This window comes from Balaenoptera physalus (genome assembly GCF_965194825.1).
Source record: "Balaenoptera physalus genome assembly, chromosome: 1".
Classification (NCBI taxonomy): domain Eukaryota; kingdom Metazoa; phylum Chordata; class Mammalia; order Artiodactyla; family Balaenopteridae; genus Balaenoptera; species Balaenoptera physalus.
This window is the reverse complement of record NC_138882.1, coordinates 160,762,801-160,790,285: the sequence shown is the minus strand read 5'-3', so window position 1 is coordinate 160,790,285 and position 27,485 is coordinate 160,762,801. Positions and strand designations below refer to the sequence as shown.

General features: G+C 53.9%; 1 protein-coding gene across 4 annotated transcripts in view; it reads left to right on the top strand.

The window, feature by feature from the left end:
• The window catches only part of SZT2 (SZT2 subunit of KICSTOR complex), a 51,502-nt gene that overhangs the window by 9,956 nt on the left and 14,061 nt on the right, over positions 1-27,485 (top strand). For 3 of the 4 annotated variants that reach the window (XM_082433827.1, XM_082433826.1, XM_082433824.1), the window contains exons 2-46: positions 121-246; positions 554-727; positions 1,037-1,207; positions 4,505-4,636; positions 5,406-5,547; positions 5,960-6,066; positions 10,112-10,322; positions 10,547-10,717; positions 11,140-11,374; positions 11,564-11,693; positions 12,439-12,581; positions 12,834-12,986; positions 13,133-13,247; positions 13,462-13,679; positions 13,779-13,994; positions 14,383-14,461; positions 14,708-14,802; positions 15,072-15,240; positions 15,441-15,555; positions 15,669-15,782; positions 15,984-16,154; positions 16,319-16,413; positions 16,657-16,780; positions 16,887-17,051; positions 17,143-17,347; positions 17,652-17,767; positions 17,878-18,124; positions 18,994-19,135; positions 19,281-19,373; positions 19,512-19,590; positions 19,694-19,987; positions 20,148-20,289; positions 20,468-20,563; positions 20,652-20,715; positions 20,938-21,123; positions 21,471-21,638; positions 21,727-21,814; positions 21,914-21,985; positions 22,163-22,364; positions 23,180-23,279; positions 24,007-24,136; positions 26,387-26,539; positions 26,639-26,741; positions 26,831-26,936; positions 27,022-27,133. In XM_082433827.1, coding sequence (XP_082289953.1) covers positions 121-246; positions 554-727; positions 1,037-1,207; positions 4,505-4,636; positions 5,406-5,547; positions 5,960-6,066; positions 10,112-10,322; positions 10,547-10,717; positions 11,140-11,374; positions 11,564-11,693; positions 12,439-12,581; positions 12,834-12,986; positions 13,133-13,247; positions 13,462-13,679; positions 13,779-13,994; positions 14,383-14,461; positions 14,708-14,802; positions 15,072-15,240; positions 15,441-15,555; positions 15,669-15,782; positions 15,984-16,154; positions 16,319-16,413; positions 16,657-16,780; positions 16,887-17,051; positions 17,143-17,347; positions 17,652-17,767; positions 17,878-18,124; positions 18,994-19,135; positions 19,281-19,373; positions 19,512-19,590; positions 19,694-19,987; positions 20,148-20,289; positions 20,468-20,563; positions 20,652-20,715; positions 20,938-21,123; positions 21,471-21,638; positions 21,727-21,814; positions 21,914-21,985; positions 22,163-22,364; positions 23,180-23,279; positions 24,007-24,136; positions 26,387-26,539; positions 26,639-26,741; positions 26,831-26,936; positions 27,022-27,133 — 6,469 coding nt within the window. The remainder of the gene's footprint in view (positions 1-120; positions 247-553; positions 728-1,036; positions 1,208-4,504; positions 4,637-5,405; positions 5,548-5,959; positions 6,067-10,111; positions 10,323-10,546; positions 10,718-11,139; positions 11,375-11,563; positions 11,694-12,438; positions 12,582-12,833; positions 12,987-13,132; positions 13,248-13,461; positions 13,680-13,778; positions 13,995-14,382; positions 14,462-14,707; positions 14,803-15,071; positions 15,241-15,440; positions 15,556-15,668; positions 15,783-15,983; positions 16,155-16,318; positions 16,414-16,656; positions 16,781-16,886; positions 17,052-17,142; positions 17,348-17,651; positions 17,768-17,877; positions 18,125-18,993; positions 19,136-19,280; positions 19,374-19,511; positions 19,591-19,693; positions 19,988-20,147; positions 20,290-20,467; positions 20,564-20,651; positions 20,716-20,937; positions 21,124-21,470; positions 21,639-21,726; positions 21,815-21,913; positions 21,986-22,162; positions 22,365-23,179; positions 23,280-24,006; positions 24,137-26,386; positions 26,540-26,638; positions 26,742-26,830; positions 26,937-27,021; positions 27,134-27,485) is intronic. The other variant, XM_082433825.1, reaches the window with a different exon arrangement.

Here is a 27,485-nt window from a genome sequence, read left to right as displayed (position 1 = left end):
GCTGCCTTGCCTCTCACTAATGGATTCTGAACTCTTTGGACAAGTTACTTGCACCATGATCTATATGTACTAGGAACTAGTAAATTTTTATGGATTTATTAAATGTCTCTTTGTCCCCAGGTGGAAGAAGCTGGGCAGGTGTTCCTGTTGATGAAAAAGGATTATCGAATATCCCGAAATGTTCGCCTGGCTTGGTTCCTCAATCACCTGCATCAGACTGTGCAGGCCACACCCCAGGAGCTGCTGGTGAGGCCCAGAGACACACAGGATGTGAAGGGCTAGCCCTGAGGATCTGTTTTTTTAGGAGGGTGCTGGAAACACACAGGAGGGGAGACTAACTCTGAGGGGTCTGACTCTAGGAGGGGCAAGTGACTTTGCCCACAAGATGATTCCCCAGGGGAAATCTTTAATTGTTTTTCCAGCTCAGAAGAGTGCTTGGTTGGGTTGCAGAAGGTAGAACCAATGGTGTGTCATTTTGGATATGGAAGTCAGGTCCTGGAAAGAAAGGGGTGACTTCCTGACTCTTCCCTTTCCTCCCCATCCTAATTGTCAGCTTCAGTCTGAGCAGGAGTTGGAAGTCCTCAGTGTCCTGCCTCCTGGGTGGCAGCCAGATGAACCGGTGGTCCCCAGGCCATTCCTGCTTGTACCATCCACCCGGGTCACCTTCCTGGCCTGGCAGTATCGGTTTGTCATTGAGCTGGACCTCAGCCCGTCTACTGGCATTGTGGTAAGAGGTTGGTTGAGGGGAGACAGTGGGAAGAAAGGATTGGGTGGGAAGTGAGGAGAAGAGGAGGGGCCTGGGATAAGTGAAGAATGATCCCACAATGATACCATTTTGGAAAGGAGACAGTTTTCCTTTACACAGCGGAAGGAGTGGTGGGTGTTTGAAGACAGATCCCATTCATCTGTGGCACTGTATTTGGATGTGTGATCAACCTTAAGAGTCCCACTGACCCATGGAAGCTGCTTGTTTCTGCCCTCTGCTCAGGGCTGCCTTTGGTTACCCTTGAGAGACCTTTCTCTGCATTGCCCTCAGGATGATTCCACAGGGGAGATCTTGTTTGATGAAGTTTTCCACGCCCTCTCCCGCTGCCTAGGCGGGCTGCTCCGGCCCTTCCGAGTGCCTGGATCTTGCATCGACTTCCAACCTGAGATCTACGTCACTATCCAGGCCTACTCCTCAATCATTGGCTTGCAGTCCCACCAGGTATTGCATCCTTTCTTCAAGTTTGTATCCTCAGACCTAATTTCGGATACTCCACTGACCAAGTCCTTATCCTGTCTCCACTCTCCGTGCCCAAAGTCCCCAGCTCTCCTCGAACCTGTTCCTAGTCATCTCTGTGAGTCTCTCTCCTCTTAAGAAGCATCCATTGCTCTGGTCTTAAAGGGCCTTCCCATAGCATTAGGTGAGTTGGCATTGACTGGACAAATGCCCCTCTCATTCCTCCTCTAAGTCTCTGGTTCTGGCCACTGAATGACTGTTTTCTCTCTCCCGTTCCCTTTAGTTCCATCAGAAGGTTAGCTAATGTCCTAACTCCTTGCACTACCAGCAGGAGAAACAAAGACCCAGAAACATAATTTTTTCCAAGGACAGAGGAGGGTCATTTTTCTCCTAGAGCCCTGTGAACTGTTGGGTGTAATGCTGACTACACAGATAGTTACAGGGCTTATCCAGCACCCAAGCAGGCCATCAGAAGGCACTCCTTTCTGGAGAATGGCCAAGTCTGTTACTGGAATATCTGTATTGGGCTTAGATAAGCATTGGTCCAGTTTCCCTTCATCTACTCTTAACCACCCTCAACTCACTGGTAGAGGCTTACCCTGAAATTGTCCCTGATGGCTTCATTGTCACCTTAGCTGTCAAACTGGCTTTGAGAGAAGGCGATGCAAGGAACAGTATCTGAGGGGCTGAAGCATACACAAGGCAATTGGTACATGCCTGGATCCCAGCCCTCTGCCCTGGTTTACAGTGTTCTCCTAGTGCAGGTGTTAGGACTGTTGGTTGTGGGCTACATCCCCAGACTTTGCAGGTGCTCACAGTCCAGGCGGGAAAAGCTTGGATATTAGGTAATCACTCAACACTTGGTTCACTTTGACAAACACTTACTAAAGCCTGACTGGGCCAGGTCCTGGAGACACAGATGAATCAGACCCTGTCCCTATCCTGATGGGAGGGGTTGAGAGTTAGTTGTGGAGACAGATATAAAAGGGGGTAGTTTCAGTTGAATGTGATAAGGACACTGGTAAGTTTTGACTCGCGCTGTGGGAGCGCCCAGCCAAGCCTGGGGCAGCAACAGGAGAGGCTTTTGGACAAAGAGGCATTTGAACTGAGTCTTGAAGGATGAATTGATGTTAACTAATCAAAGAAGAGGAAATGGGCTTTGCAGGCAGAGGGGCTAGCAAAAGCAAAGACACAGAGCTGTGAAACTGTGCTCTCAATCACAAGGGTTCTAGGGAACTACATGTTACTCAGTTGGACACAATGAAGTTTGAATGATGGGGGGAGGGTTGGGGGGTTGGTAAAGAGGAGACTGGAGAGATAAGTGGGGGCAGAATTATGAAAGGCCTTGAATGTCATGGCTAAGAACTTGTACTTTATTCTGTAGGGGAGTTTAGTGTGGTGGTGAAGAGCACTGGATCCGGAATCACGGTGCCTTATGTGCTTCCTGGCTATACCACTTACTGGCTGTGTGCTCTTATGCAAGTTACTTAACCTCTCTGTGCATCTGGGTCTTTTCTCCAAAATGGGGATGTCAACAGTACCAGTATTGCATGGTGATTGAATTAATACATGTCAAGCATTTAAAACAGTGCCTGCCACATAGAAAACATGCAAATGTTAGCTGTTAGAACTATTAGCCATGGGTAGAGAACCACTGGAGGCTTGGAATGTCAGTGACAGGATCAGATGCGTACACTAGGAAGATCACACTTGTTTGTGGCCGGTGAGAAAGATGGATGGGGGGCAAATTCTGGATTGGGGAGAACAGGCAGAAGAGTATTGCAGCATGGGGAAGGAGATAAGTCCTGAACGAGGACAGCAGCTGTGGAGAAGACAAGGACTGAGAACTTAGGTAAGCCTCCAGGGCCACTTGCCACTAAGTCAGCTAAGAAGTCAGACAGCTTCCTCATTGTCTCTGTAGCTCCCTCAAGATGCAGCCTGCTGTTTTTCAAAACAAACAAACAAACAAAAAGTCACGTTTATAATACATGCCCAGTGAAGGAGATTTGAAAAATACGTAAAATATAAAAAACTCACAAAACTCACTTATAATAACCACCCATAAATAACTACTATTGACATGTTGTGGACTGTGTTTCTTCTCTTTGAGTTTGTGTTTACTTCCCTCACCACCACCCCTCCATCCAGAGAGAGGAGAAACATCAGGCTCATTCTAAACACACAGTTTTACATCCTGCTTTTTTAACGTATGATATGGGCATTTTTCCGTGTCACTAAATATTTTTGAAAACACAATTTTTAATGACCACTTGTCTTAATATTTTATCATATTTTGTCGTTATATATTTAGCCAAGCCTTTACTGTTGGACCCTTAGGTTGACCCAGTTTTCACTCTTCTAAACAATACAGCCTTGAGCATCCTTCTCACCTTTTCACAGCCCCAGTTCCCACTATTCCTCTGATTCTGTTTCTCTTCTCACAGTCAGGCCTTTAGTGGTCCAGAGTCCCGCTCTGCCCTCTTCTGGCTGTCCCCACCCACTCACCTGAATAGAGAGAAGAAGCAGCTGTTGCACGGGAGGGCAGGGGTTGGGGAGAAGTGGGCAGGTTGTAGGAGTCTGATGGGGGCAGGGAGAGAGGAGAGATCCCGAGGGCCACCACAGGGACCACCAGGCCTTTATAAAATTTTTAGGATGGGGACACTTATTTATGTCGAGAGTAGAAGGAAGGAAACCCCATGGAGAGAGAATGAAGCTATTAAATAAAAGATCCAAGAGTGGATGGAACGATTAGCTTTAGGGAGAAAAAGGAGGAAGGGGAATCTTTTCTTCTGAGCCTGAAAGGAAGAACTAGAACACAGATAGATATAAACGTCTAGCAAACACTGAGGACATTTTCGATGGGTTGGAGAGTAGTACACCCTCAGGGTTAGGGTGAGTGGGTAGTTCCTGTTGACTTGTTTCCTTTCTCTGTGAAGAGGGGGGTGGGAATTATCTGCTGAGGGTAAAAGGAAAGAAGGAGCATTCACTGGGGGAATAAGATTTTGAGCTTAAAAAAGAGAAAAGGTCCAGAACAGCTTCTGTGTGCAGTGCTTAGAAATCAACAAGAATAAGAAAGTACGAGTCAATGAAAAAGGCTTTGCCTGGCCAGATAGGGCAGCTTATAGACAATGTTCCGGAGGCCAAGGTGGAGGAAACTGGAAGATCTTACGGTGCCTCCATGCTTGGGGAAGCCCAGTGTGGAGAATAAATAGGGAGACCAGAGGGGTACTGCCCAGTGTCCCCCTGACCTTCATGTCTTGCTCTTTCCACTGTGCTTCTCAGGTGCTGGTCCAGGGCTGCCTTTTGGACCCTTCCCAGCGGGAGGTGTTCCTGCAGCAGGTGTATGAGCAGCTCTGTCTCTTTGAGGATAAGGTGGCCACCATGCTGCAGCAGCAGTATGATTCCCAGAGCCAGGTATGTGGGAGAGAAAGTGGGTAGAGGCCACTTAGAAAGAGGAGCTGTTAAGGGACAGAGAGGAGAGAGGAAGGACAAGCCAAATATTATAGAGGGAGAAGACAGCAGAAAAAAAGGACTGAAAGCCAGGGACAGAGGGTGCCAAGGAAAGAAGTGCTAGTGAGTGCACACAACAGGTTTCCTGTTGAAGAGGGCTCGGATACACTCCCCAAGACACACGTTCTTGCTGGGAGAAAATGTGAAGGCCATTTGCTTGTGTTTTTTCAGTCTTGGATCTTCTCCCCCAGTGGCTCTGAGAAGGTGATCATGGGTGACTTTGATCTCTAGTATTTTGTACAATCAGCGATAAAGCTGCTTGGGCTCACTACAGTGCACTCTCTCGTTCCTTTAGATATCCTAGAAGAAGCCAGGCAGATAGCAGTTCTATATGTCTGAAGACTTAATCTGATTGATGTGTAAGAGATTTCATAATGGCGATGGGAAAAATATGGGAAAGGGGCCTTATTGGCAAAAGGTGGGGAAGCCCTGCTCCAGTACAGTGTGGTGCTTCATCTGGTGCTGGACTCCCTGCCCATCTGAGGGTCAGTATCCAAGCACACATTAGGGGAGGGAGCATAGTCAGGACTTGGCCACACAGTAGGGGAATTGGGGTCCTCACAGGATTAGGCCCATCTGGCCTGGGCAGTGCTGGGCTATAAATTCTGGTTTTGCTGTGGATGGGGCAGCAGTGCCATCTGTCCCATTCTATCTTTTCTGTAACTTGAGCCAGGCAGAGGACCAGTCTCCAGACTCAGGGGAGCCCCCAGGTCGGAAAGTGGGAGTCTCCATGGTGACAGCTGATCTTGGACTGGTCAGTATGATCCGTCAGGGCATCTTGGCACTGCAGTTGCTGCCGTCAAACTCCAGTGCAGGTCAGTAGAAGGAATGTTGGTGGGATTGGGGAAAAGGGGGAATACAGGAAGGGAAGGGGGCATTATCGGCAAAGATAGAGGTTCCAGGGGATCAGTGGGCCCCAGGGAAGAGTGTCTGTTTCCTTGTTTGTAAAAGGTAAGTGTTTCTTAGTGTATATCTCAAGTACTCCCTTCTCTGACAACTGTCATGGACCCTAGTGGGAAGGAGTAGAGCACCAAGGTCGTCACTTAGGAGGAAGTTGGGATCCAGCCCTCAAGAGGGAGGAACAGGAGGAAAGGAGAGAAGGAAAGATGCTGGAGGATTATAAAACACATTGGTTGGTGGACACTGAGGCCCCGTCCATCAGATGCCTCCCCGTGACTTTGATCAGGCCAGAGTCCCCAGGTCTGAGTCTGATGCTTCCTGCTCCAGGTATCATTGTGATCACAGATGGGGTGACCAGTGTCCCTGATGTTGCTGTCTGTGAGACGTTGCTGAACCAGCTTCGCAGTGGCACTGTGGCTTGTTCCTTTGTGCAGGTGAGGACTTTCTGGGAAGGAGGAGAGGGAGGTGTCGTATATCACAAGGTGGGATGTGGCTGGTTACTTTCTTGCAGGCAATGATTTCCCAGGTAAAGCCAATGACATAGTTCTGGAGGGTGGGGGGGACATCATGTCTAGAACAGGGTGGGTACTGTGGTGGGAGAGGACTCTCATCTTTGTCCTCTTTCCTTAGGATGTGAGAGGCAGCATGTTACAGTAAGAAGAATGCAGAATTTGCAGTCTGGCAGTCAGTTCCAGTCCCACCTCTCTTATTAGATTAATTATTACTGTTTTGGTTGCAAGGGTCAGAAAACCCAGCTCAAACTGGCTTAAGCAGAGGAGAGAGTAGGTATATTCAGGGACCTGCAGCCAGTTTGGATTGACAGACTATAGGATAGGAGGCAGAGAGCTGTGGGAAACAAGGCTGAAGGGTAGGCATGGGCCAAGCATGGAAAGCCGCTTCTGCTGTGTTAGGCGTTCCAGCATAATTCTGTGGGTGATGCAGATATATGGAAGGAAAAGCACTAGCTAGGTGTATGTTTTATAAAGGTCACTCTTGTTGCTGGGGGAAGGGCAGGAGAGAAGGCAGGGAGGCTGTTAATTGCAGTGGTCAGGTGAGAGAGGATCAGGGTTTAAACTGGGGGAATTCAGGGTAAAAGAGAAGGTGGTAGGATTGAGGAAATGAAGCGGTAGAGTCAACATAACTTATGATCAGCAGAATGTAAGGGGTGAGCAAGAGAGAGGGGCTAAGGATGTCTCCAAGTTTCTGACTTCACTGATGACTGTGTATCTGGCAGAGCAAACAGAGAGCAGCAGCTGGGGTGGAGTGAGGACAGGACGATGAATCCAGGTGTGCGCATGTTGTGTTTGAGGTGCCTGTGGGTCAACAGGGTAGCTGTAAAGCATCACCTCTGGAGTTAGGCATGCCTGGCCGGCATCCTGGCTTCACTTACTGGCTGTGTGACATGGAGCACATCACTGTCACTTCTTGGTTGGATTCATTTGTAAATGGGTGAGATGATGCATTTAAAGGGCTTAGCATAATGCATAATTACGTAATAAATGACTGCCGTTCATAGCAGTTAGCAGTTGGATATGCAGATCGGATACTCAAGAGACAGCACTAGCTGAGATATAGCAAGTTAGGATTTGGCAGCCGACACATGGTGTTTGAGAAGGGAGGAGGGTCCCCAAAGAACCTGGGGGCCACCAGTGTTCAAAGATCTTTCATAGGAAGAGGGCCCAGCAAAGAATGAAGGGAAATCATCAGACAAGAACTGGGAGCTCTGGTGTCAAAAATTTCAGAGTTTGGGGGAAAAAAGGAGAACTTAACAGCATGGGATGCAGCAGAGAGATCATGTAAAATGAGGAATGAAAAGTACCCTTTGGGAGATCAGCTTGGTGCTTTGTGACCACCTAGAGGGGCGGGGTAGGGAGGGTGGGAGGGAGATGCAAGAGGGAGGGGATATGGGGATATATGTATATGTATAGCTGATTCACTATGTTATACAGCAGAAACTAACACACCATTGTAAAGCAATTATACTCCGATAAAGATGTTAAAAAAAAAAAAAAAAGAAAGAAAAGTGCCCTTTGGGTTTGGCGATTAGGAGGTGGTTATGGGGATTTTTTCCAGGCCATTTCAGTGAAGAGGCGGTGAGGGAAATGATTGCAGTGGATTGAAGAGTGGATAGAAGAGAAGGAAGTAGAGAAAAGTGTTGACACGCAGAATTTGGTTGTTCAGATCAAGTGGGGAGCGAGAGAGAATGGCAGCCAGAGGGGAGTACAGGGTGGAAGGAGAGGGGTGTTCTGCTTTGTTTTGTGTTTTAAGCTAGAGACTTCAGCATGTTTCCAAGGAGCTGTGATGAAGCAGAGTTTGAAAATAAGGGAAAGGAAAGGAAGCCGGATGGAGTAAAGTCCGTAAATTGACAGGAGGGCATTGGCTCAAGAAACAGATGGAGGGACTCTTTAGGAGCAGGAGAGTGTCACTTCTTCTTTGAGACTGGATAGAAGTGAAGATGTAGATAAATTCTGCCAAGGGGGCCTCTGATTTCTCTCCAAAGTAGAAGGTGAGGATGTGTACTGGAGGGAGGGAGGGAGGGAGGCAGAGCTGGGAAGGAGGAGCGGCACTGAGGACGGCCCCGAAGGACTAGCTGGGTTGGGTGTCATATGTTTTGATGTGGTGCCAACCTACACAACTATGTAGTTTTTTTTTCCATTTGGGATTGATTGGGATCTCATTTGGGATCTGGGTATAGAACTTGTGATCCTAGTTGGGGTGTTCAGGTGGAAGCAGAGAAAAGGTGAAGACAGCCAGGGAGTTGAGAATGATGCATAGGAAGTTGCTTGCCCATGGGGTCCAGGCTGGGTTGAGAAAGGAGGGCCAGGAGGATGTGGATAGATTTGAAAAGAGTAGAGATTCAAGGCCTGGGAGCCTTAATGAAGTCAAAGAGCAGCAGGAGGAGGATGGAAGGAACCTAAAAATGGGACAAAGTTGTGTGTAATCAGTCGGATGTGGCAATTGAATTTGCAAAGAGGAAGTAGTTCCAGGTGAAGCCCAGGGCCAATGTGTAGTCAGAGGGCAGGTGAGTGGAATAAGGTTCCTGGTGATAAGGGTTAAGGAGCAGAGAGGCCAGGGAATTGAATGAACCATCTAGAGTACATCTGCAAAGGGCCAACTAGTAAACTTTTTTTTTTTAATATAAATTTATTTATTTATTTATTTTTGGCTGCGTTGGGTCTTCGTTGCTGCATGCGGGCTTTCTCTAGTTGCGACTAGCGGGGGCTACTCTTCGTTGCGGTGCACAGACTTTGCATTGTGGTGGCTTCTCTTGTTGCGGAGCATGGACTCTAGGCATGTGGGCTACAGTAGTTGTGGCTCGTGGGCTCTAGAGCGCAGGCTCAGTAGTTGTGGCGCAGCGCTTAGTTGCTCCACGGCATGTGGGATCTTCCCAGACCAGGGATTGAACCTGTGTCTCTTGCGTTGGCAGGCAGATTCTCAACCACTGCGCCACCAGGGAAGTCCCCCAACTAGTAAACATTTTAAGCTTTGTGGGTCATGTGGTTGTCACAACTACTCAGCTGTGCTCTTATATCCTGAAAGGAGGCACAGACGATAAGAAAATGTATGGGCATGGCTGTGTTCCAATAAAACTTTATTTATTTATTTATTTATTTTACTTATTTTATTTATTTATCTTTTTGGCTACGTTGGGTCTTTGCTGATGCATGCGGGCTTTCCCTAGTTGTGGCAAGCACGGGCTACTCTTCGTTGCGGTGCGTGGTCTTCTCATTGAGGTGACTTCTCTTGTTGCAGAGCATGGGCTCTAGGCATGCGGGCTTCCATAGTTGTGGCATGCAGGCTCAGCAATTGTGGCTCGCGGGCTCTAGAGCTCAGGCTCAATAGTTGTGGCACACGGGCTTAGTTGCTCTGCGGCATGTGGGATCTTCCCAGACCAGGGCTCGAACCCGTGTCCCCTGCATTGGCAGGTGGATTCTTAACCACTGTGCCACCAGGGAAGTCCCAATAAAACTTTATTTACAAAAATAGATGATAGGCTAGATTTGACCACAGGTTATATGTTGTTTGCCTATCTCCAATCTTTAGGCTTGGTGCTCAAAATATGGTCCACAGTCCAGCAGCCTTGGCATCACCAGGGAGCTTGTTAGAAATGCAAAATCTCAGGCCCCACCCCAGACCTACTGCATTTTAACAAAATCCCCAGGTGTTTTGTGTGCACCCTAAAGTTTGAGAATCACTTTGTTAGACACTGTAGTCTTGAGATGATGACAGGAATCCAATGAACCAGTGGCCAAAATCTTTAGTGAATGGGGGCAGGCTGGTATTTGAGGTGGAGCAAGAGGGGTGTGGCTAGATGGCATGGGCTTCAGACAGAAGGGCTCAGGGAAGGAAAGCTGCAGAGCAGTGGTCTGTCTTGGGAGAACACTGGCCCACTTCCCACCGTGTGGGTCAGGGATGGGAGCAGCCACCCAGCCTGGTGCCTCTTTTGGAGCTAGGTCTCTAATTGCTCACTTTCTTCAGGTAGGAGGAGTTTATTCTTATGACTGTAGTTTTGGCCATGTGCCCAACGTGGAACTGATGAAGTTCATCGCGATGGCAACATTTGGCTCCTACCTGTCCACTTGTCCTGAGCCCGAGCCAGGCAACCTGGGCCTGACTGTCTACCACCGGGCGTTTCTCCTCTACTCCTTCCTGCGCAGTGGGGAAGCCCTGAACCCTGAATATTACTGCGGTGAGTGCAGACTGGGGCAGGTGTGGGAACGGGGGAATATAATGTGGACCTAGAGATGACACAGGAATCCATCTAGGGCTTGGGTCCCCGGGGCACTAGCAGTATAACTGGGGCTGACGGCTTTGGCACTGTTCTCTTGCGACTCAGTGTAACCTCTGCTCCTATGCCTCTGTCAGCTAACAGATAAAACACTTTCCCCTTCCCCATCCTCACTGGTCTTCTAGGCTCTCAGCACCGCCTGTTTAATGAGCACCTGGTCTCCGCAAGCAGCAACCCTGCCTTGGCCCTGCGCCGGAAGAAGCACACGGAGAAGGAGGTGCTGGCTGACTTGGTCAGCACCGTGTCTGTGCGGCTTCGAGAGGGCTACAGTGTCCGAGAGGTCACACTGGCCAAAGGTAAGGGTTTAGGCCCTGCTGTATCCCACAAGTCTGAACAAAGCAGAAGACACACATGTACCATGCATGAGAGGGTGTCTCAGTGACAGATTCTGCCTATCATTTGAGACAAGTGGGTTCTGAGTTGCCTTCAGGGCTTAGTTCTCATAGCATTTAGCTTCCCAATTCCATCTCCTTTTGCCCCAGGTGAGTCAGCTGAGGATGGTGTGGTGTCCTGAACTTAGCTTTGTTTTCAGATTACTCCTACAAACTTCAGTTTGTGTCAGTTGGCAGGCTCTGGGCCTGCATTCTGTGGAACTACGCTTGGAACCTTTGGCCAGGCTAGAGTTCCATGTGGTAGGTGGGGTTTCGGATAGGACTCAGTCCCAGGCCTGGAGTCCCATGCCCTCCTGCCCTAACCAGCTCTCCTGCTTCCCCTGAAGGAGGGTCCCAGCTGGAGGTGAAGCTGGTGTTGCTGTGGAAACACAACATGCGCATCGAGTATGTGGCTGTGGCACCCTGGCCCCTGGAGCCTGAGGGCCCTCGAGGTACCCGGGTGGAAGTGACAATGGAAGGTGGCTATGACATCCTGCATGATGTGTCCTGTGCACTAAGGCAACCCATTCGCTCGCTGTATCGGACCCACGTTATCCGGCGGTTCTGGAATACGCTGCAGAGGTGAGTGAGGTCACCGCTCAGTGAGGGATGCCCCATTTGTTGTGTGGAGGGACAGATGTGTGAAACTGGGGGCTAGAGAGGGTCACCCCGAGCACTAGGCTTGTGTCCAGGGCCCCCTGTGCCCCTGGGGCTCCCCTCCTCTGACTCACCAGAGTCCGGTGAGGCTCAGGGTTGGCACTTGTTCTGCAGCATTAATCAGACGGACCAGATGCTAGCCCACCTTCAGTCCTTCTCCTCAGTCCCGGAACATTTCACGCTTCCCGACAGCACCAAGAGCGGAGTGCCTCTCTTCTACATCCCGCCCGGCTCCACCACCCCGGTGAGGGGCCCCAACGCTCACTCTCCCCATCTTGTGCCCACCCAGACTTGGATTGGCACTGCATCTAGAGCCCAGAACCACGTTCGTTTTCCTCTCCTCTCAAATCTGAGGCCCCCAAACCAGGACCCTAAGCTTTAGCCTTGAGAGCCCCCTCCCTCCTTCCACGCCCCCGGGGGAAGGAAGGGTCTATAGAGAGAGGCTGTCCTCAGCAGACCACGGGTGTCAGAGGTAAAGACTTGCAGAATGTCTAGGTGGTTGTCTCCCAGCTGGCTGCGAGCCCCCTTGCCCGTCTCCATGTGGCATACTCTGGCCTCCCCCAGCACCTTCAGCCAACCACCGTGAACTATGCACTTCCTGAAGACCATGGCTCCCTTTGTCCTGTGCTTTCTCCACACTCAGCCCCGGCTGTCAGCCTAGCACTGACAAGCAGGGGGCTTATGCTAGCAAATAATGGCCTCATCCTGGGGTCCTGCCATCACTCAGCGGCTTTCCTCCAAAGTCAGTGATGGAAGTTCCCTCCTTTGCCTGGATTCAGCTTTAAAGGGCTACACAGCCTGTCCCTGGGCTCGTTCATCCTAATCCAGCCTTCGTATTGGAGGCCATTTTTGCCTCTGTCCCAGGCTGGGCCATGGGTTCCTTTAGCCTTACACCAGTGCCACCTCTGACCCCCTGAGCCCCACGACTCTGTTTGCTGCGTGGAGGTTATTCATGAATGCTCCTATAGGGCTGTCCTTCCTGTCCGCAGGTGCTCTCCCTTCAGCACAGTGGTTCCGACTCCTCGCACGCCCAGTTCGCTGCCTACTGGAAGCCAGTGCTGTCCATGGACGCTAACTCATGGCAGCGTTGGCTGCACATGCATCGCCTGGTGCTAATCCTGGAACATGACACGTGGGTATCCGCCATAGTCGGGCCATCGTTGGGGTGGAGGGGCTGGGGTGAGGGGACAGGGAGTGATGGAGAAGGGAAGCAGCAGATGAGCCCGTACCGACCTTGGCCAAGATAACTCCAAGCCGTCCTAGCCCTCCTGCTCATGAGCCTTCAGATCCTCAGACAGGGCCTAGCAGAGAGAGGTAGCAGTCTGTTCTTCTGCCCCATGACTGGGGCTGGGAGGGCTGCCCTCTCTCCACACCCTCTTCCCAGGCCAATCCCCAAGCACCTGCACACCCCGGGCAGCAATGGCCGCTACAGCACCGTCCAGTGCAGGATCTCACACTCCTCGCTGACCTCCCTGCTTCGTGACTGGAGCAGCTTCGTGCTAGTCGAGGGCTATTCCTATGTGAAGCTGCTCTCCAGGTGGGCAAAGTGATGTCCCCTCACTCCTCCCCCTCCCCCTCATCCCACGTCTCTTCCTCTCACCCCAAACCCTCTCCCTCCTACCTCCTAAACCCATCTTCTCCCAGCCAAGGGCTGCTCACGGACTCCCTCCCGTTTCTCCCCAGTGCCCCAGACCAGCCCCCCTCCTCCTTCTACATGATCCGCATCATTTCCAAGGCCCCGTGCATGGTGCTCCGCCTGGGTTTCCCCATCGGCACGCCAGCACAGGCTCGGCACAAGGTGAGCTGGGCCCCGACTCACTCCCAGCCCAAGGAGCCCTGGAATGTTGACTAGCTCTTTCTCCCCAGACCCCCCAGGGCCAGGGCCAGTAGAGGGAGGAGCCCCCAGACCAAGTAAGGCTTGGGGTACAAAGCTTTCTCACCTTGCCTGTGGGCCCCTTCTCCACATCTGTAGGAGACGGGAGTAGGAGGGTCTGATCACATTTTTCCCTCAGATCGTGTCGGACTTGCAGGAAGAAATCCTGCGCCTACGTTTCCCCCACCGGGTGCAAAGCAAGGAGCCAACACCCAAGGTGAAACGAAAAGGGCTGGGGGGCGCCGGTGGGGCCAACTCTCCCTCCAAGTCCCCCCCCATGCTGGGGCCACAGCAGGCCCTGTCTGATCGGCCCTGCCTTGTGGTCCTGCATAAGCCACTGGACAAGCTGCTCATCAGGTTGGTAAAGAGAGTGGGGACAGGGCCAGGAGCACGCGGGGGGCTGCGGCTAAGCTGGGTATGAGTAGAGATCAACTGGGAATTGCCCCCATTGCTCAGGTATGAGAAACTACCGCTGGACTACCGGGCACCCTTCTTGCTGACACTGGAGCCACCAGGGCCACTGCCCCTGGTGTCGGGCCGCTCAGCCTCTTCTAGCCTAGCGTCGCTATCCCGCTACCTCTACCATCAGCGCTGGCTCTGGAGCATCCCATCAGGACTGGCCCCCGCACTGCCGCTCAGCGCCATCGCCCAGCTCCTCTCCATCCTCACTGAGTACGTCACCAAGCCTGCTGGGCAACTTGGGCAGAGTCTAGTGTAGACTCTGGGTTTGGAAGCTGGCAGAAAGCCTAAGCCAGACACTGCCCCCTCTCAGCCCCAGTTTCTGCTGCAGCCGCTGCTATGCAGAGGATCCAGCACAGAGCAGTGTGGGCTGCTGCCCTCCCCACCAGAACTCCCCCGACTCAGTTTATTTTGGCCTCTGGCCCTAACTGGGCCTGCCACCCCTGAGGGACCAGTCGTTTGGGCAGGGCCACCAGCAGACAAGTCTGCCTGGATGGCTGCTGGAAAGTGGGTATATAAGTGGTGTGGGAAGCAGGGGCTGTACACTGAGTGTCTCTCCCCATCTCATCCTGTCCCCACCCCCACTCTTGTGGGGCTTCAGAGTCCGGCTCTCGGAAGGGTTCCACTTTGCCTGCAGCGGGGAAGGAATCATCAACATGGTCCTGGAGCTTCCAATTCAGGTATGTGCTGTCCCTCACGACCCCTCCCCCCAAGGTCCAGCATCATCCCAGGGATACTCGCCTCTGAGCTGGGTTGGGACCGCTGGAAACGCTGCTTCACAGGGACCCTGTGGCCAGAGGACCCAAGGCCTGAGGCCAGTCCCAGGACAGTGTGGCGAGGGGACTAAAGTGCTCAGGGTCAGAGCTGGGCCAGGCCAGATCTCTGCCTGGGCTGGGGCAGGGCCAAGCTCTCCCATCCTGTCCCAGAACGAGCCCCCGGGGCAGGCTGCAGTCGAAGAGAGGCACACGTGCGTCGTCCAGTACATCCTCTTCCCCCCGCACTCTACCTCCACCAAGGACAGGTGAGGCCCAGCCCCTCTCTGAGCCGCCTTGCTCCACATTCCCCCTTCTTCCTACTGTCCCCTGAAGTTCTGTCTCCCAGTGCTGAGAGTTGGGGCAGGGGATACTGTCTCCAGATGCTTCACTGGGCAGACGCAGGTCTGGAGAGACCACGTGTGAATTGTGGCTGTCCCGTGTGCCCTGGCCTTCCCGCCCTCCATGGACCAACTCCCAACCAGGTGGTGATGGGTTGGACTCCTTTCTTCCAGTCTCAGAGCCCTTCCTCCTTTAGCTTCTCAACAGATGATGACAATGATGTGGAGGTGGAGGCCCTGGAGGGAGACTCGGAGCTCAACCTGGTCACCGAGGTGTGGGTGGAGCCACAGTATGGACGAGTGGGACCTGGCCCTGAGAGCTGGAGGCACCTCCAGGACTTGGCATACTCTGAGATCCCTCGAGCTGTGAGTGGCCTCAGGAGTACCCCACCACTTACCAGGTTGGGTGCATCCCCTTGGGAGCAGCACAGCTTGGCGGCTTCCTGGTCCCCCTGAGTCTCTGTGTTCTGAATGTCCGTGACTGTGAGGGCTTCCTTGAGAGCTGGAGGCTGGGGTCCTCTGGGCCAGGAGGGGCTGACCCCTGCCCTCTGCTATTCCTCCCCTAGCTCCACCCTCGGGATGCTGCCTGCATAGGCTCCATGCTGAGCTTTGAGTACTTGATACAGCTGTGCCAGAGCAAGGAGTGGAGTCCCCTGCCCCCAGAGCCGAGGGTCTCTGACGGTCAGTGGGGAGGGGGCCCCTGGGGAGGAGCAGGGGAGCGGGTGGGGAGAAGGCAGCCACAGTCAGGGACTGTGGGCCTCACTGTGCTCTTGTCTTCCTTCCCTCCCTCCCAGGATTGGACCAGGGAGGAGACGCCTGTGTCCACGAGATCCCTTTCCATTTTGACCTAATGGGACTGTTGCCGCAGTGCCAGCAGATCCAGATGTTCTTCCTTCTGCTTTCCAGAGGTGGGTGAACCTTGTACCTAGAGGGCCAGCCAGCCAGGGAGTGTTAGAACATAGAGGGCAGATGAGTCTGCGAATGAGCGGAAGAGTGAGGGCGCAGGAGGGGGCTTGGAGGCTGCAGGAGGGGCCGGGCTGGTTGGGGCTGAGCCGGGGGCGCCGGGCAGCAGGAGGCCCTTGGTGCTGAGCAGAGTGTGTGTCGGGCAGAGCCAGAGGGCGTCCCTCTCGCCGAGGGGCCCTGTCCCGCCAACGACATGGTGCTGTGCCTGCTGCACAGCTGCCTGGGGCAGGAGCTGAGTGACCGGGAGCTCCCGCTGCCCGCCGCCGACCAGGCCGCCTTCCTGCGCGAGGTGCTGCGGAGGAGCTGCCACAGTCCACGTGAGCCCCCACCTCGTTCCCGGCACCGGACTTTGGCCCAGCCGCTTTCCCCCACCCCACAGGGTGCCTTTTGTCTGGGTCTTGGCCTCCCCTTCCCTTCACCTCCGAGCCCTGCCTCTCTTGCTGGCCCTGCTCTCTCCCACCTCCCTCTACCCCCATTGTAGGTCCAGAGGGGCCACCATTGGGGGACTGTGGGATCCTGAAGGATCAAGCAGGCAGCAGCGCCCAGGCCAGCGGAGACTCAGTTCTTCCCACCCGGGTCAGCACTGGTGCATCCCCTTGAGCCCTTTGTCATAGTGACCTCCTGCCGTCCCCACATATTCACACCCCAGGTTTCCATCACTGGGGATACTAAGTGCCCCCCTCCACTGACAGGATGCCATCATTCCCCTTGCTCCCCGATCTTGCAAGCTATCCCTGAGGATGGACTCTCGGGCGGAGAAAGAGAGCGGGCATTGGATGGTCCCTTATAGATGGCTCTAAGTTTGTTTCTCTCTTACAGAGTCTAGGCCCTTCTGAAACTCTCAGGCCTGTCAATTCTGCCCAGGCCCCTCAGTGGCGCTGCTATGCAAGGCTTGTGACCCCCCAGCATGTGTTTCTGACTTTCCTCCCTGCGACCTTCTCAGGTACCAACCGCTGACCTCTCTCACTAACCCCCTCAGATACAAGCCCTGGAGCTCCCTCACCAGCCCAGCAGGCGGCTCTGAGTTATGTCTTGCTTTTCCTTTTCAGATGTCCAGCATCTGGCTGCCTGTGGCCTGGAGGGACCCTCTCAAGAGGAGACAAAGTCTAAGTTCGAGGACTGCAGTGGGGCTCCCAGCCTGAAAGATCTGGGAGGAACTGGGGTCAGGGCAACAAAGTCCCAGGTCCCCATCCTCAGTGTCACCCCAGCCAGCGGTAAGGCTGCTGACTCTTAAGTCAGTTAAGCTGCAGCGGGAATGGGAACAGATAAGAGGTCTCAAAGCCATGTGCCACTTCTTGCCCACAGACAGTGCCCAGAATCCAGGAGAGCTGAGCCCACCCTTCCATCGGGACTTACCAGCTTACACTGGGCGCCAGGCTTCACAGACAGAGGGTGCAGATGGGCCCCGGACCCGGTGTCCTGTCTACATCTATAGCTGTTCCCTGGAAGCGCTGAGGGAGCAGATGGTGGGTGTGCAGCCCCCTCAGGCGCCCCGAGACCTCGTCTTCCGGTGAGTGCCCTCAGTGTTGACCTAGGGCCTCTCCCAACCCCCAGCCAGCCGTGGCCCCCATCTGTGGCTCAGATACATACTCAGGGGTACGGACAGACAGGTTGATGGTCAGTGGCAGGAGCTCAGCTTCTGAGCCGTGTCCTGCCCGTTTCGTGCTGGACTTCCTCAGCACATCAGTTGAGCTTGCTGGGCCGTGAATACGTTTGGTAGGGACCTAGGGATGATCCACTGGAAGGTTGGGGATGGTGAGTCTGAGGTGTCACCAGGGAAGCTGGCCAAGCCCTCTCTTTCCTCCTGTTTCTAGGACTCAGCTCCTCGACCAGCCTGCCCTCTCCTCAGCCTGGATGGAGCCCAGGCACAAGGAGGCAGCTACCCACTGTGCCTTGCTGCAGGAGCATGCACAGCGATGCTACGTCCGTGGTGAGTGTGACGCCGTGGCAGGGAGGAGCCCGCTTTGCAGGATTACGGGCGTGGGGACTGGAGAGGCCCTTGCAGAGCTTGACCCTCGTGGCCCCTTCCACTTCCACCAGGGCTGTTCCGGAGCTTGCAGCAAGCACAGAGCGTGACCTCGCAGGACATGCTGATAGCAGTGGACGCCTGTGAGGAGCTACTACAGGAAGTAGACATCACCCCTTTTCTGCTCGCACTGTGTGGCCACACTCGGGGTTTGCCTCATGCACCTCCAAGCCCTGGTCCTCTCAGCCCTGGGCCCTTCAGCAGCAGTGTGGAGGAGGGCCCCGAGCCTCGGGAACGAGCTGTCTTGGCTTCCGAGTCCAGGTTGGGATGGTCCTTGAATGACGTATAAGGGGGCACACAGACAAAGCCCCTATAAGCAGGGGCCTTCTGACCTGGGGGAGTGGCTGTGCACGGTAGTCCCCAGCCGTGCTTTGTCCTGGCTTCCCACCCCTCCTGCCCAGGCTTCTTTCTCCCATTTGGCACCCACGGCGGTCTTCCTCTCCTACTCTCCTTGTTCTCCTGGCTCTCCTGTTCTGGTGTGGAGTGTTGAGCTAGATTAGGGGTGGGAGTTGTCAGTGGCCATCAGTGAAAGTAGAAGTTTGTTCTGAGGACATTCACATAATAGTAACAATCCCCCAAACTGAGAGTTTTGTAGAGGCAAAAACTGTTGAAGGGAGGGAGAGAGGCATGCAGACAGACGGCTACGTGTCTGGTGTCTGCAGTGGGTCAGCACTGGGGAAACAGAAGGAGCGGAAGGATGAGTCCACTGCTGATGCCCAGATCGGAAGTCCAGCCCAGTTCTCTCTGCCGGAGGTCTAGATCCCACACCTTTCATGCCTCCTAAATGAGTGCACTTTCTTCCCACCAACCCTTGCTTCTCCGCCTGTGTCCCTCCTCCACGGTGAAAGATCTCTCCCTCCACCCACTGGTCCAAGTCAGAAAACTGGGAGTCAGCCTTACTCATTCCTCTGTTTCACAGAAATGTCCAGCCACTAAGAAATGTGGAGGTTAGAGCCAAGACGGGTGGGTTGGCTCTCCTGGCCTCTTCCCGCCCGTGTCGTGTGCTAATAAGCACCCTTCCTAGAGGCAAAGACAGACAGGTGTGTGCTGCTCCCACTCGGGAAGCAGGCTCGTTTAGGCCTTGATGGTTCCTAACAATTCACTGTCCCCACCCCGCCCTGCCCACTCAGCATAGAGACCGAGGACCTAAGCGAGCCTGAGTTTCAGAGCAGCCGTGTCCCTGGCCATCCAGACCCTGGCCTGGAGATATCTCTGACAGACGTCTGCCAGCTCAGAGGAGAGGCACACGATGCCCTGCATAGCCTCATCCAGGTGAGGGTAGAGAGGGCAGTCCTGCCTGCACAGGGGGGCAGTGGTCCCTCCTGGGTTGGGGGTGTATAGGTGTCTGTTCTAGGGTGGGAGCAGTGTCCTGCCGAGCAGTGACTGACATCGTAGCCTCCTTGTAACCCCCAAACAGGAGAAGTTCCTGGAGATCAGCGGTCTGTACTTCCGCACAGTGCCCTCCAATCCCCACTACTTCTTCTATTGCCCTCCATCCAGCAGGCGTGAGGTGAGTGGCTTTCTCCCTTACCTCCCTCCTACCCCCAACCTGTAGCCCCAGAGGCCCCGCTTGACCCACCCGGATCCTCTTAACTCTCGGTTCCCTGAGGCCCTGCCTTGGATCATACTGTCTCTTTCTTTTGCCCAGGATGAGGGCCCCCGGGACACAGGAGACAGAAAAGTCAGTGACTTGGAGTTTTCAGAGGCTGAGCTCATGGGAGAAGAAGGTATATAGGCAAGCGGGTAGAGGTGGGAAAGGCTGCTTCAAGCCAGGATTCGGGGGCCTTTGCTGCCAACCTATCCTGTTGACCACACGACGTGTATCTCTAGGAGACACATCTGCCTGCTGTGTGGTCACTGAGAGTGACCCAGAGCTGGAGGTGGAATACCTCGAGAGCCGTGAACCAGACCTGGGGCCTGCTGGGCTGGACTCCGCCTCATTGTCAGACGCAGATACCGTGAACCCCGATGAAGACTCCTTCAGCATCCTGGGGGGCGACTCACCCACGGGGCCCGAGAGCCTGGCACATGACCTGCCACCACTCTTCCTGCACCTCACATGCTCCATGCGGCTACGCGGCCAGCACAGCTCAGTACCCGTGTGCAGCCTGCCCACCTGCCTGGGTGAGTTTGGGATGCCTGGGGAGGGTCACTGGTCCAATACAGCCTGTCTGCCTGCCTGGGGGTCAGGGAGAGCCTACGGGTGTAACTCTTTAGCCCTGGAGACTTGGAATCTGTGTTCGTCCCAGGGCTGCAGTAACCCCTAACTTCCCTCCTCTCCCAGGCCAGGTGCTTTCTAGTCTGGAGGGCCCCCCCATTGGAGGCCGAGTTCTTCTGCGGGACCTCAGTGTCACTCTGGACGTCTTTGTGCTGACCTTGCCCCTGGAAGTGGAGCTTCCCCCGACCTCAGACCCTCAGCACCACCGGTGGGGCAGCAAGTTTGGTGGGGGGATCTGGGGTCTTGTTGGAGTAGGGGGACCATTAAGAAATCTGTGGGCACCTGGGGACTAAGGGTACCTTAAGGTTTCCAAGAAAGGAATGCTGAGGAGGCCCTAGGTGGATAATAGCTGCTGACCTTTGACCTTTGCTCCTGCCCTGTTTCAGGTCAACATCTGAGAGCAGTACGTCCTTCCCACGATCCCCAGGGCAACCATCCGATGATGGCCTGGGGCCCCCACTGCCACCTCCAGGAGAAGACAGGTACTTCCTTATGCTCCCTCTCTGAGTTCCTTGTTCCCTGTTGGTTTTGTTTTCTGGAAACCAATATCTAAACCTTTCTTCCAATTAGGCACCCAGGACTCTCTAATTTGGCCACACCCCACAGACTGGCTATTGAGACCACCATGAGTGAGGTGAGGGCCTTCCCTCCCCCAACCTAAGTGACAGCCCCTCAACACTGTAACTGACACCCTTTCCATCAGATGGTGAGGTAAGGCACCCTGTTTATGCTGGGGTCCAAGTGAGGCCTCTCTCAGTCTGTGAGGTGGAGTATCTTCTAATCTAAGAGTGCAGTGATGTCCCAATCAGCATGGGAGGTGCCCTTCACCACTTCCTGGATTGCTCTCCACCTGTAGATCCGCTGGTTGCTGGAGGATGAGATGGTGGGGGCACTCCGAAGAGGGGGCCTCCCCCAGAGCCCTGCCCTGCACCGTGCAGCTGCCCACATCCATAGCTCTCTTGGACGCTCCACCTGCCTTCGCCAAACTCTGCCACTGAGCTTTGTGTTCGGGCCAGAGCGTTCCCTCACACAATTCAAGGAGGTATGCTGCCCTCAGAATGCTCCCTGGTCACCTGGGGGCCCGTCCGTCCCTGGACTCCACATACAGAACCAGAAGGCTCTCTCTTGGTTTGAGTTCACCTCCTCACCCTATTGTCTGACCTTTACCCCATGCCTGGCAGCCCAGCTCAGTGGGAAGAGACCCAGCTCAACCTTGCCACTGGGCCTGTTGAACCTTAGGCAAGTCACTGAGCCTTTTCGTAACTCAGCAGTAGGGATGCTAGTGTCTGCTTCACCGGTAGTTGTGAGGGTCTGATGAGGAAGTGTGGGGTGCCATGAACAGGGAGGGCTGCTCCTGCCTAATCTCTGCCCTTGGCTCCTGCTCCCCAGGAGTTCCGCCGCCTCCACCTCCCTGGGCATGTTCTTCTTGAGGACGCTGACAGTGGCTTCTTCTTTGTGGCAGTTGGCCAAGAGCCAGGTGGGTCCCGTGGGGAGCCCCCTTCGGCGGCCTGGGCTTGGCACAGCCAGGAGGACAGGGCGGAAGGCGTTGAAGGGGAGGTGAGTCTTTCCTGGGCTGACCTGGGAACGGAGGGGGTGGTGGTGGAAGTGTGGGGCCTGTACTGCATCCTGACCTCCTGCCTCTCAGGCCCTGACAGCCAGCCCCCAAGCCCCTGGCTCCCCAGAGGATTCTGAGGGCCCCCTGCTCATCAGTCTGCCCAGCCTGCCCCAGCGAGGTAAGAGAGGACTTGCACCTCCCTGGCCCTGCTTCCATGTTCAGAGGGCATCCTCGGCAGGATTGAGAGAGGCTCCAGGCATTTCCCTTCTCTTCCCAGGGAGCCAGCCTGGGCCCAGCCGGGGACTCAGCCTCATGTCCAGTCAGGGCAGTGTGGACTCAGACCACCTAGGTAAGCTGGGGCGGGGCACGGAAGACTAAGCTGATGGGAAGTGGACTCAGGGCTGCACAGTGAAAGGTCTGGGCAGGGCCATCAGAAGGGACTAACCTGGAGGGGCCCACCAAGCTGATACACTTGGGGCTCAGATGAGCCTAAGGATGGGGTTGAACTTCAGCACGTTTGACACAGGTTACGACGGTGGCAGCAGTGGCTCAGACAGTGAGGGTCCCAGTGAGACCCCAGGTGAGAAGGCCCCCTTCACGCTGCGGACCCCGCCCGGCCCGGCACCTCCACAGCCTTCGCTCGCGGACCTCCCTGGGCCCTGCCTGCCTGACTTCTGGCTCATCGTCCGGGTGCTGCAGGACCGTGTGGAAGTGTATGCACACGCACGGTAAGGAGCAGCGGGGCCCTACACCCTGACTCTGATGTTAGCTTCTTCTCCCTGGTCCCACATCACCCCTCTTCAGTGTCGTTAGAAGGCTAGACTTGGGACTGAGGGTTTGGGTAGGGGTCTGACTTGTGTTCTAAGGTTGGGGGCTCCTGACCACTTCCCACAGATTGTAGCAAAGCACATCACTCTGCTTTCCTAATGGAGTTGAAAAGCTGATGAGGATTTTGGTTCCTAGCCGAGCATTAAGCGCATCTGTAGTTCACAGCAGCTTCAGGAGCTGTAGATATATAAAAATAAGGAATAATAGATAATATTTAACAAGTACTTGCTATGCGGCAGGCACCGTTCTAAGTTTTTTACATGGATCAACTCATTTAATCTGTAACAGCCCTATGAGGTATTACTATCCTCGTGGTCTGAATGAAGAAACTCCAGCACAGATAAGTTAAACACTTGCCCAAGGTCTCAGTAAGTGGCAGCGCCAGGATCCATACCTAGGTATCCGGTTCAGTACTGCTCTAATCACAGTGTTGAGAGGGGTGGGGGTGTTAAGAGAAGGGAGGACCCACCATTCTGAGGAAGAAGATCTGAGGGTAGAGAAGGTGAGCTGCATGATGGAAGCCTCAGTATGGCAGCTGATGAAGCAAGCATGGAACCCAGGCTTCCAGAATTGCTATTGAGAATTCCATCTTTCCCAGTTCCCATCTTGTTTACTTCCCCTTGTCCAGTCCTCCTTCCTTTTCATGGTTCCTCTTGGCGCCAACTCCCATGACACCCTCCCCACTGCAATTCTGTGTCCGATCCGTCCTTCCCAGGAGCCTGATTCGGGAGGATGGGGGGCCAGGCACTGAGTGTCGCCACCTGCAGCAGCTCCTGGTGAGGCGAGTTGGGGAGATCTGCAGGGAGGTCAACCAGGTAAGAGGCAGCCGGGGGCAGGGCTTTCCAGGCATGGGACACAGCCCAGATGAGGAAGGGGTTTCCAGGAACCTGACCTTCAGAGGCTGTTGACCCATCTTGGATGTTTTCTTTGACCCTTAGTTACTGGGATGCTGTTACTCCCTAGGCTCCCTACAAACTGGGGAGCTCTCCCTAACTCACCCCCAGAGTGGGTCACTCTCCCAGTGACTGTGAGATGCTCCCTCTCATTGCACTGTGCTACCATTTGGGACATGATAGTGAACAAGACAGAGGGAAACCCTGACTCTCTGGAGCTTATGTCAAGTGGAAGAGATAGACATGGAACAACTAAAACACACAAACTATTTCCACTACAATTGTGAAGGCTTCTACAGAGGAAAAGCAGAGACTGGTGTGAGAGCGTATAACAGGGATCTGACCATCTGCAGTGTCAGGGAAAGCTGGGAAGAAGAGATTTTTTTAAGCTGAGACCTGAAAGATGGTGAACAGATTCTGGCAAAGAGGAGGGACAGATGTTCCTATCTGGGCTTCAGTGCTCAGAGCCCGGAGCCCAGTGACTGTCAGACATCATCTCTGAGCTCCCAGTGGTTACAGATGCTCTTTTTGACTTCTAACCCCCAGTGATAATGGGCGTTCTCTCCAGCCTTTGATCACCCCTCACCACCTCCACCATTGTATGGGGGAATATTTCAGTTCCCTGAGGCCTTGCTCCTTCTTCTCCCAGCGGCTGCTTCTTCAGGACCTTCATGACAGTCACGTGTGTAACTCTCTTCTGGTGGCTGAGAGTGAAGAAGATCTGTGGCGCAGCGAGACCCCCTTCCACTCCCGTCAGCGGGTACCACTGCCCAGTGATGGTGAGTCCTGCCCAGTGATGGTGGGTCCCACCCAGGAGCCTCCCTCCCCAGGGGATGCTGCTGCCCCTGCCTTTATCGAAGACTCTGTTGAGAAGCTGCGGGTAGAGTCACCATTAATTGCCATCGGTGCCAGGTAATACAGGGAGGGCAAGGAGGAGAGGACAGAAAAGGATCACCAGGTTTGGCTGTTGAGAGTTCATCAGTGACTTTAGTGAAAATGCTTTCAATGGAGAGACGGGAGTAGAAACCAGAGGAAATGGAAACATGAAAGGATGTTAGGTAAGAGGAGCTGGGACTAATTAGTCTTTCAAGTAGCCTGGCAGTGAAGGAAGAGACAAAGTAGATACGGCAGAAACTAAAGGAAGGTGGGAGGCAAGGCAGGAATTTAAAATAAGGTAAAAAAATAAATAAATAAATAAAATAAAATAAAATAAGGTAGAGACTTGAGCACCCTTATGTTCCACGGGAAAGAGCCAGCAGAGGGGGAGAAATACCGGAGAGAAGGTACACGGAAGAGGCCCCCGCTGTGACCTGTCTTCCTAAATGCACACCTCTGCCTGGCCCTACCTTGTTTTCCAAAATGACCGTCTTTCCCCTGCAGGGTAACAGACAGGGGGCAGGGGCATCCTGGACAAGCAGGCCAGCTCACAGGGGAGAAAAACAGGGGGGTGGAGCCTGAGGGCCGGTAGAAGGATTTGCCTTCTGATTGGCTGTCCCTCCAGACAGGCAGGCAGGCACAGAACCCTTGGGGTTTCTGAGATTTCTGGTCATGGTTAGGAAACGTGATAATCTACTCGAGATGGTAATTGAAGTCTCCGCAATTCTGCTTCCTTCTCTTACTCCTCATGACCTCTCACCCCAACTCACAGAGGAAAGCCAGATCATGCCATTCCTTTGCCATTGTCTCTCTGTTATAAAAGTCAGATCACTCCTTATCTTTTTTTTTTTTTTTTTTAAGAAATTCACGTTCTTTTATTTATTTATTTATTTATTTATGACTGTGTTGAGTCTTCGTTTCTGTGCGAGGGCTTTCTCTAGTTGCGGCAAGTGGGGACCACTCTTCATCGCGGTGCGCGGGCCTCTCACCATCGCGGCCTCTCTTGTTGCGGAGCACAGGCTCCAGACGCGCAGGCTCAGTAATTGTGGCTCACGGGCCCACTTGCTCCGTGGCATGTGGGATCTTCCCAGACCAGGGCTCGAACCCGTGTCCCCTGCATTGGCAGGCAGATTCTCAACCACTGCACCACCAGGGAAGCCCACTCCTTATCTTTAACATTCTCAGCAAGTCCGTGGACGAACGTTCCTAACAGCTCCAGGAGAGTACATCTCTCAGCTCACCCTGGGATGTATTCCATATCAAAGCAGAATCCCCATAACTGATGGACTTCCCAGGGTTTTGAAGCATCTTCTGCAAATCGAGTATGAGCTACGACAGCCAAGCACTTTTACTTCACAGTGGCTCCCAGCAGCCCAGGATGTAAGATCAGTCAGAATCCAGACCCAGCCCTTCCTCATTTTAGTCTCTCCATATGGTTTTGCTGAAACGCTTAGCAACCAGCGTTCCATTCCAGACTCTGCAGCCTCCCAGGTGTCCTGTACGCTGCTCACATCTGACAGCAGCTTCTCTGGGAAACCAAATTGCCACCTTGACCTACCGGAAGGTTCCTCATCGACCTGGAAACCTAAAAAGGGTGGACTGAGGCCATGGGCTGTGGCCATGGGCTCTTGCGTAGAGCCACACTGCCCTTTGGGTTCTCTGGGATAGCTGTCCTCCAAAGCACAGGACGTAGTTTCCCCCCACTTTGCTGCACGTGTGTGTAAGCAGTCACGCCCTTTTTGTTTTAATGGGGTTATTGTTGCAACTCCCAGTGAGTACACAAGTGGGGTGTATGTTGTGTACCCCGTATATGTATATGTATATGTGTGTATATGTATATGTATATGTTTTGACAGGCTCAGAGTGTCTTGGCATTATGTTCAGGATTTTCTCATGCTTTGCCTTGCCTGACACCTTTTCTTAGCTCCTTCTCCATATCTCCCTGACATAGTTCTGAAAACCTTTGTGCTGTGACTTATCTGCCTAAAAGCATGGTCCCATCTTATTACCCAAAATGACCATCTATCCCCCCTGCAGAGTAATAGGCCCGAGGAGTAGGGGGAGTGAGGACAGGTAGGCCGGTTCACAGGTGAGAAGTCTCTGAGGGCCGAGGGCTGTGTCCCGTTTCTGATCCACTGTCTCCCTTCCCCCAGATTACACTGCTGATGAGAGCTGTGGACCCCGAGGGTACCTAGCAGCCACCATGCAGTTTGTCCCTGGCCATTTCTCCTGTGACGTTGTGTGGGGAACCGTGATTCGAGTCCACTCACGCCTCAAAATGGGGCCCAGCATGGGGGTCTCTCGGGGTATGTGATTGACATGAGAGGGCAGGTAGAGTTCAGGGGGGTCGAGGTCGGGGGGCGATCTGGAGAAGGGAGTTTCCTGAACCCATGTTCCTCCCACAGCCATCCAGGCCCTGCGCTCTGTGCTCAATGCCTTCTCCGTGGTGAACCGGAAGAACATGTTTGTTTATCAGGAGCGAGCAACGAAGGCTGTGTACTATCTGCGGTATGTGGGCCCTGAGAAGATGGGCTACAGCATGGGTTAAGGTTGGCGCAGGAGGAGGTATGTCCAAAGCCCTTGCCCCTCTTTCCCAGGCTCCTGGAGACGTCCTGCAGTGAGCGGCCATGGGACGGCGATGCCCTGCCCCCTTCCCTAGCTCTGTCCCGAAGCCAGGAGCCCATCTACTCTGAGGAAGCCTCGGCATGTATCCCCAACACCCCGATGCCCCCGTGCTCCCTCATGCTTTGCTCCCTGGAGCCGGGCCCTGACCAGAGTTTCCCTGCAGGGTCCTCGTTCTCCCCTGGACATGGCCTCCAGCCGAGGTTCAGATGCTGCTCGTCCTGTGGGCCAAGTGGACAGACATATCCAGCTGCTGGTGCATGGCGTAGGGCAGGCAGGTGAGGGCCATGCGGAGGGGTCGGGGAGCGACCAGATGAGGTTCCAAAGTCCTCTGGGACTTTTCTTCTTATGCCAGCTTATGCTATGCTCTGGGCTTCTCTCGAGCAGGAGCTGGGTGGGAAAGGACAGGCTCCTGGGATGTTTAGGGGTAGGACCTGTCTCTGACTGAAATGCAGCTTAGGGAAGAGGAGCTGTAAAAGTTGACACCCAGATGTCTGTCCTGGGTGACTGTGTGGGTGGATGGTGGTACCACTGGCCAGGTACTGGGGTAGGTTTGGGGTGAAGATGATGGGTTCGGTTTGGGATACGCTGAGCCTGAGGCATCCAGTAGGCAACTGGCTCATTTAATTT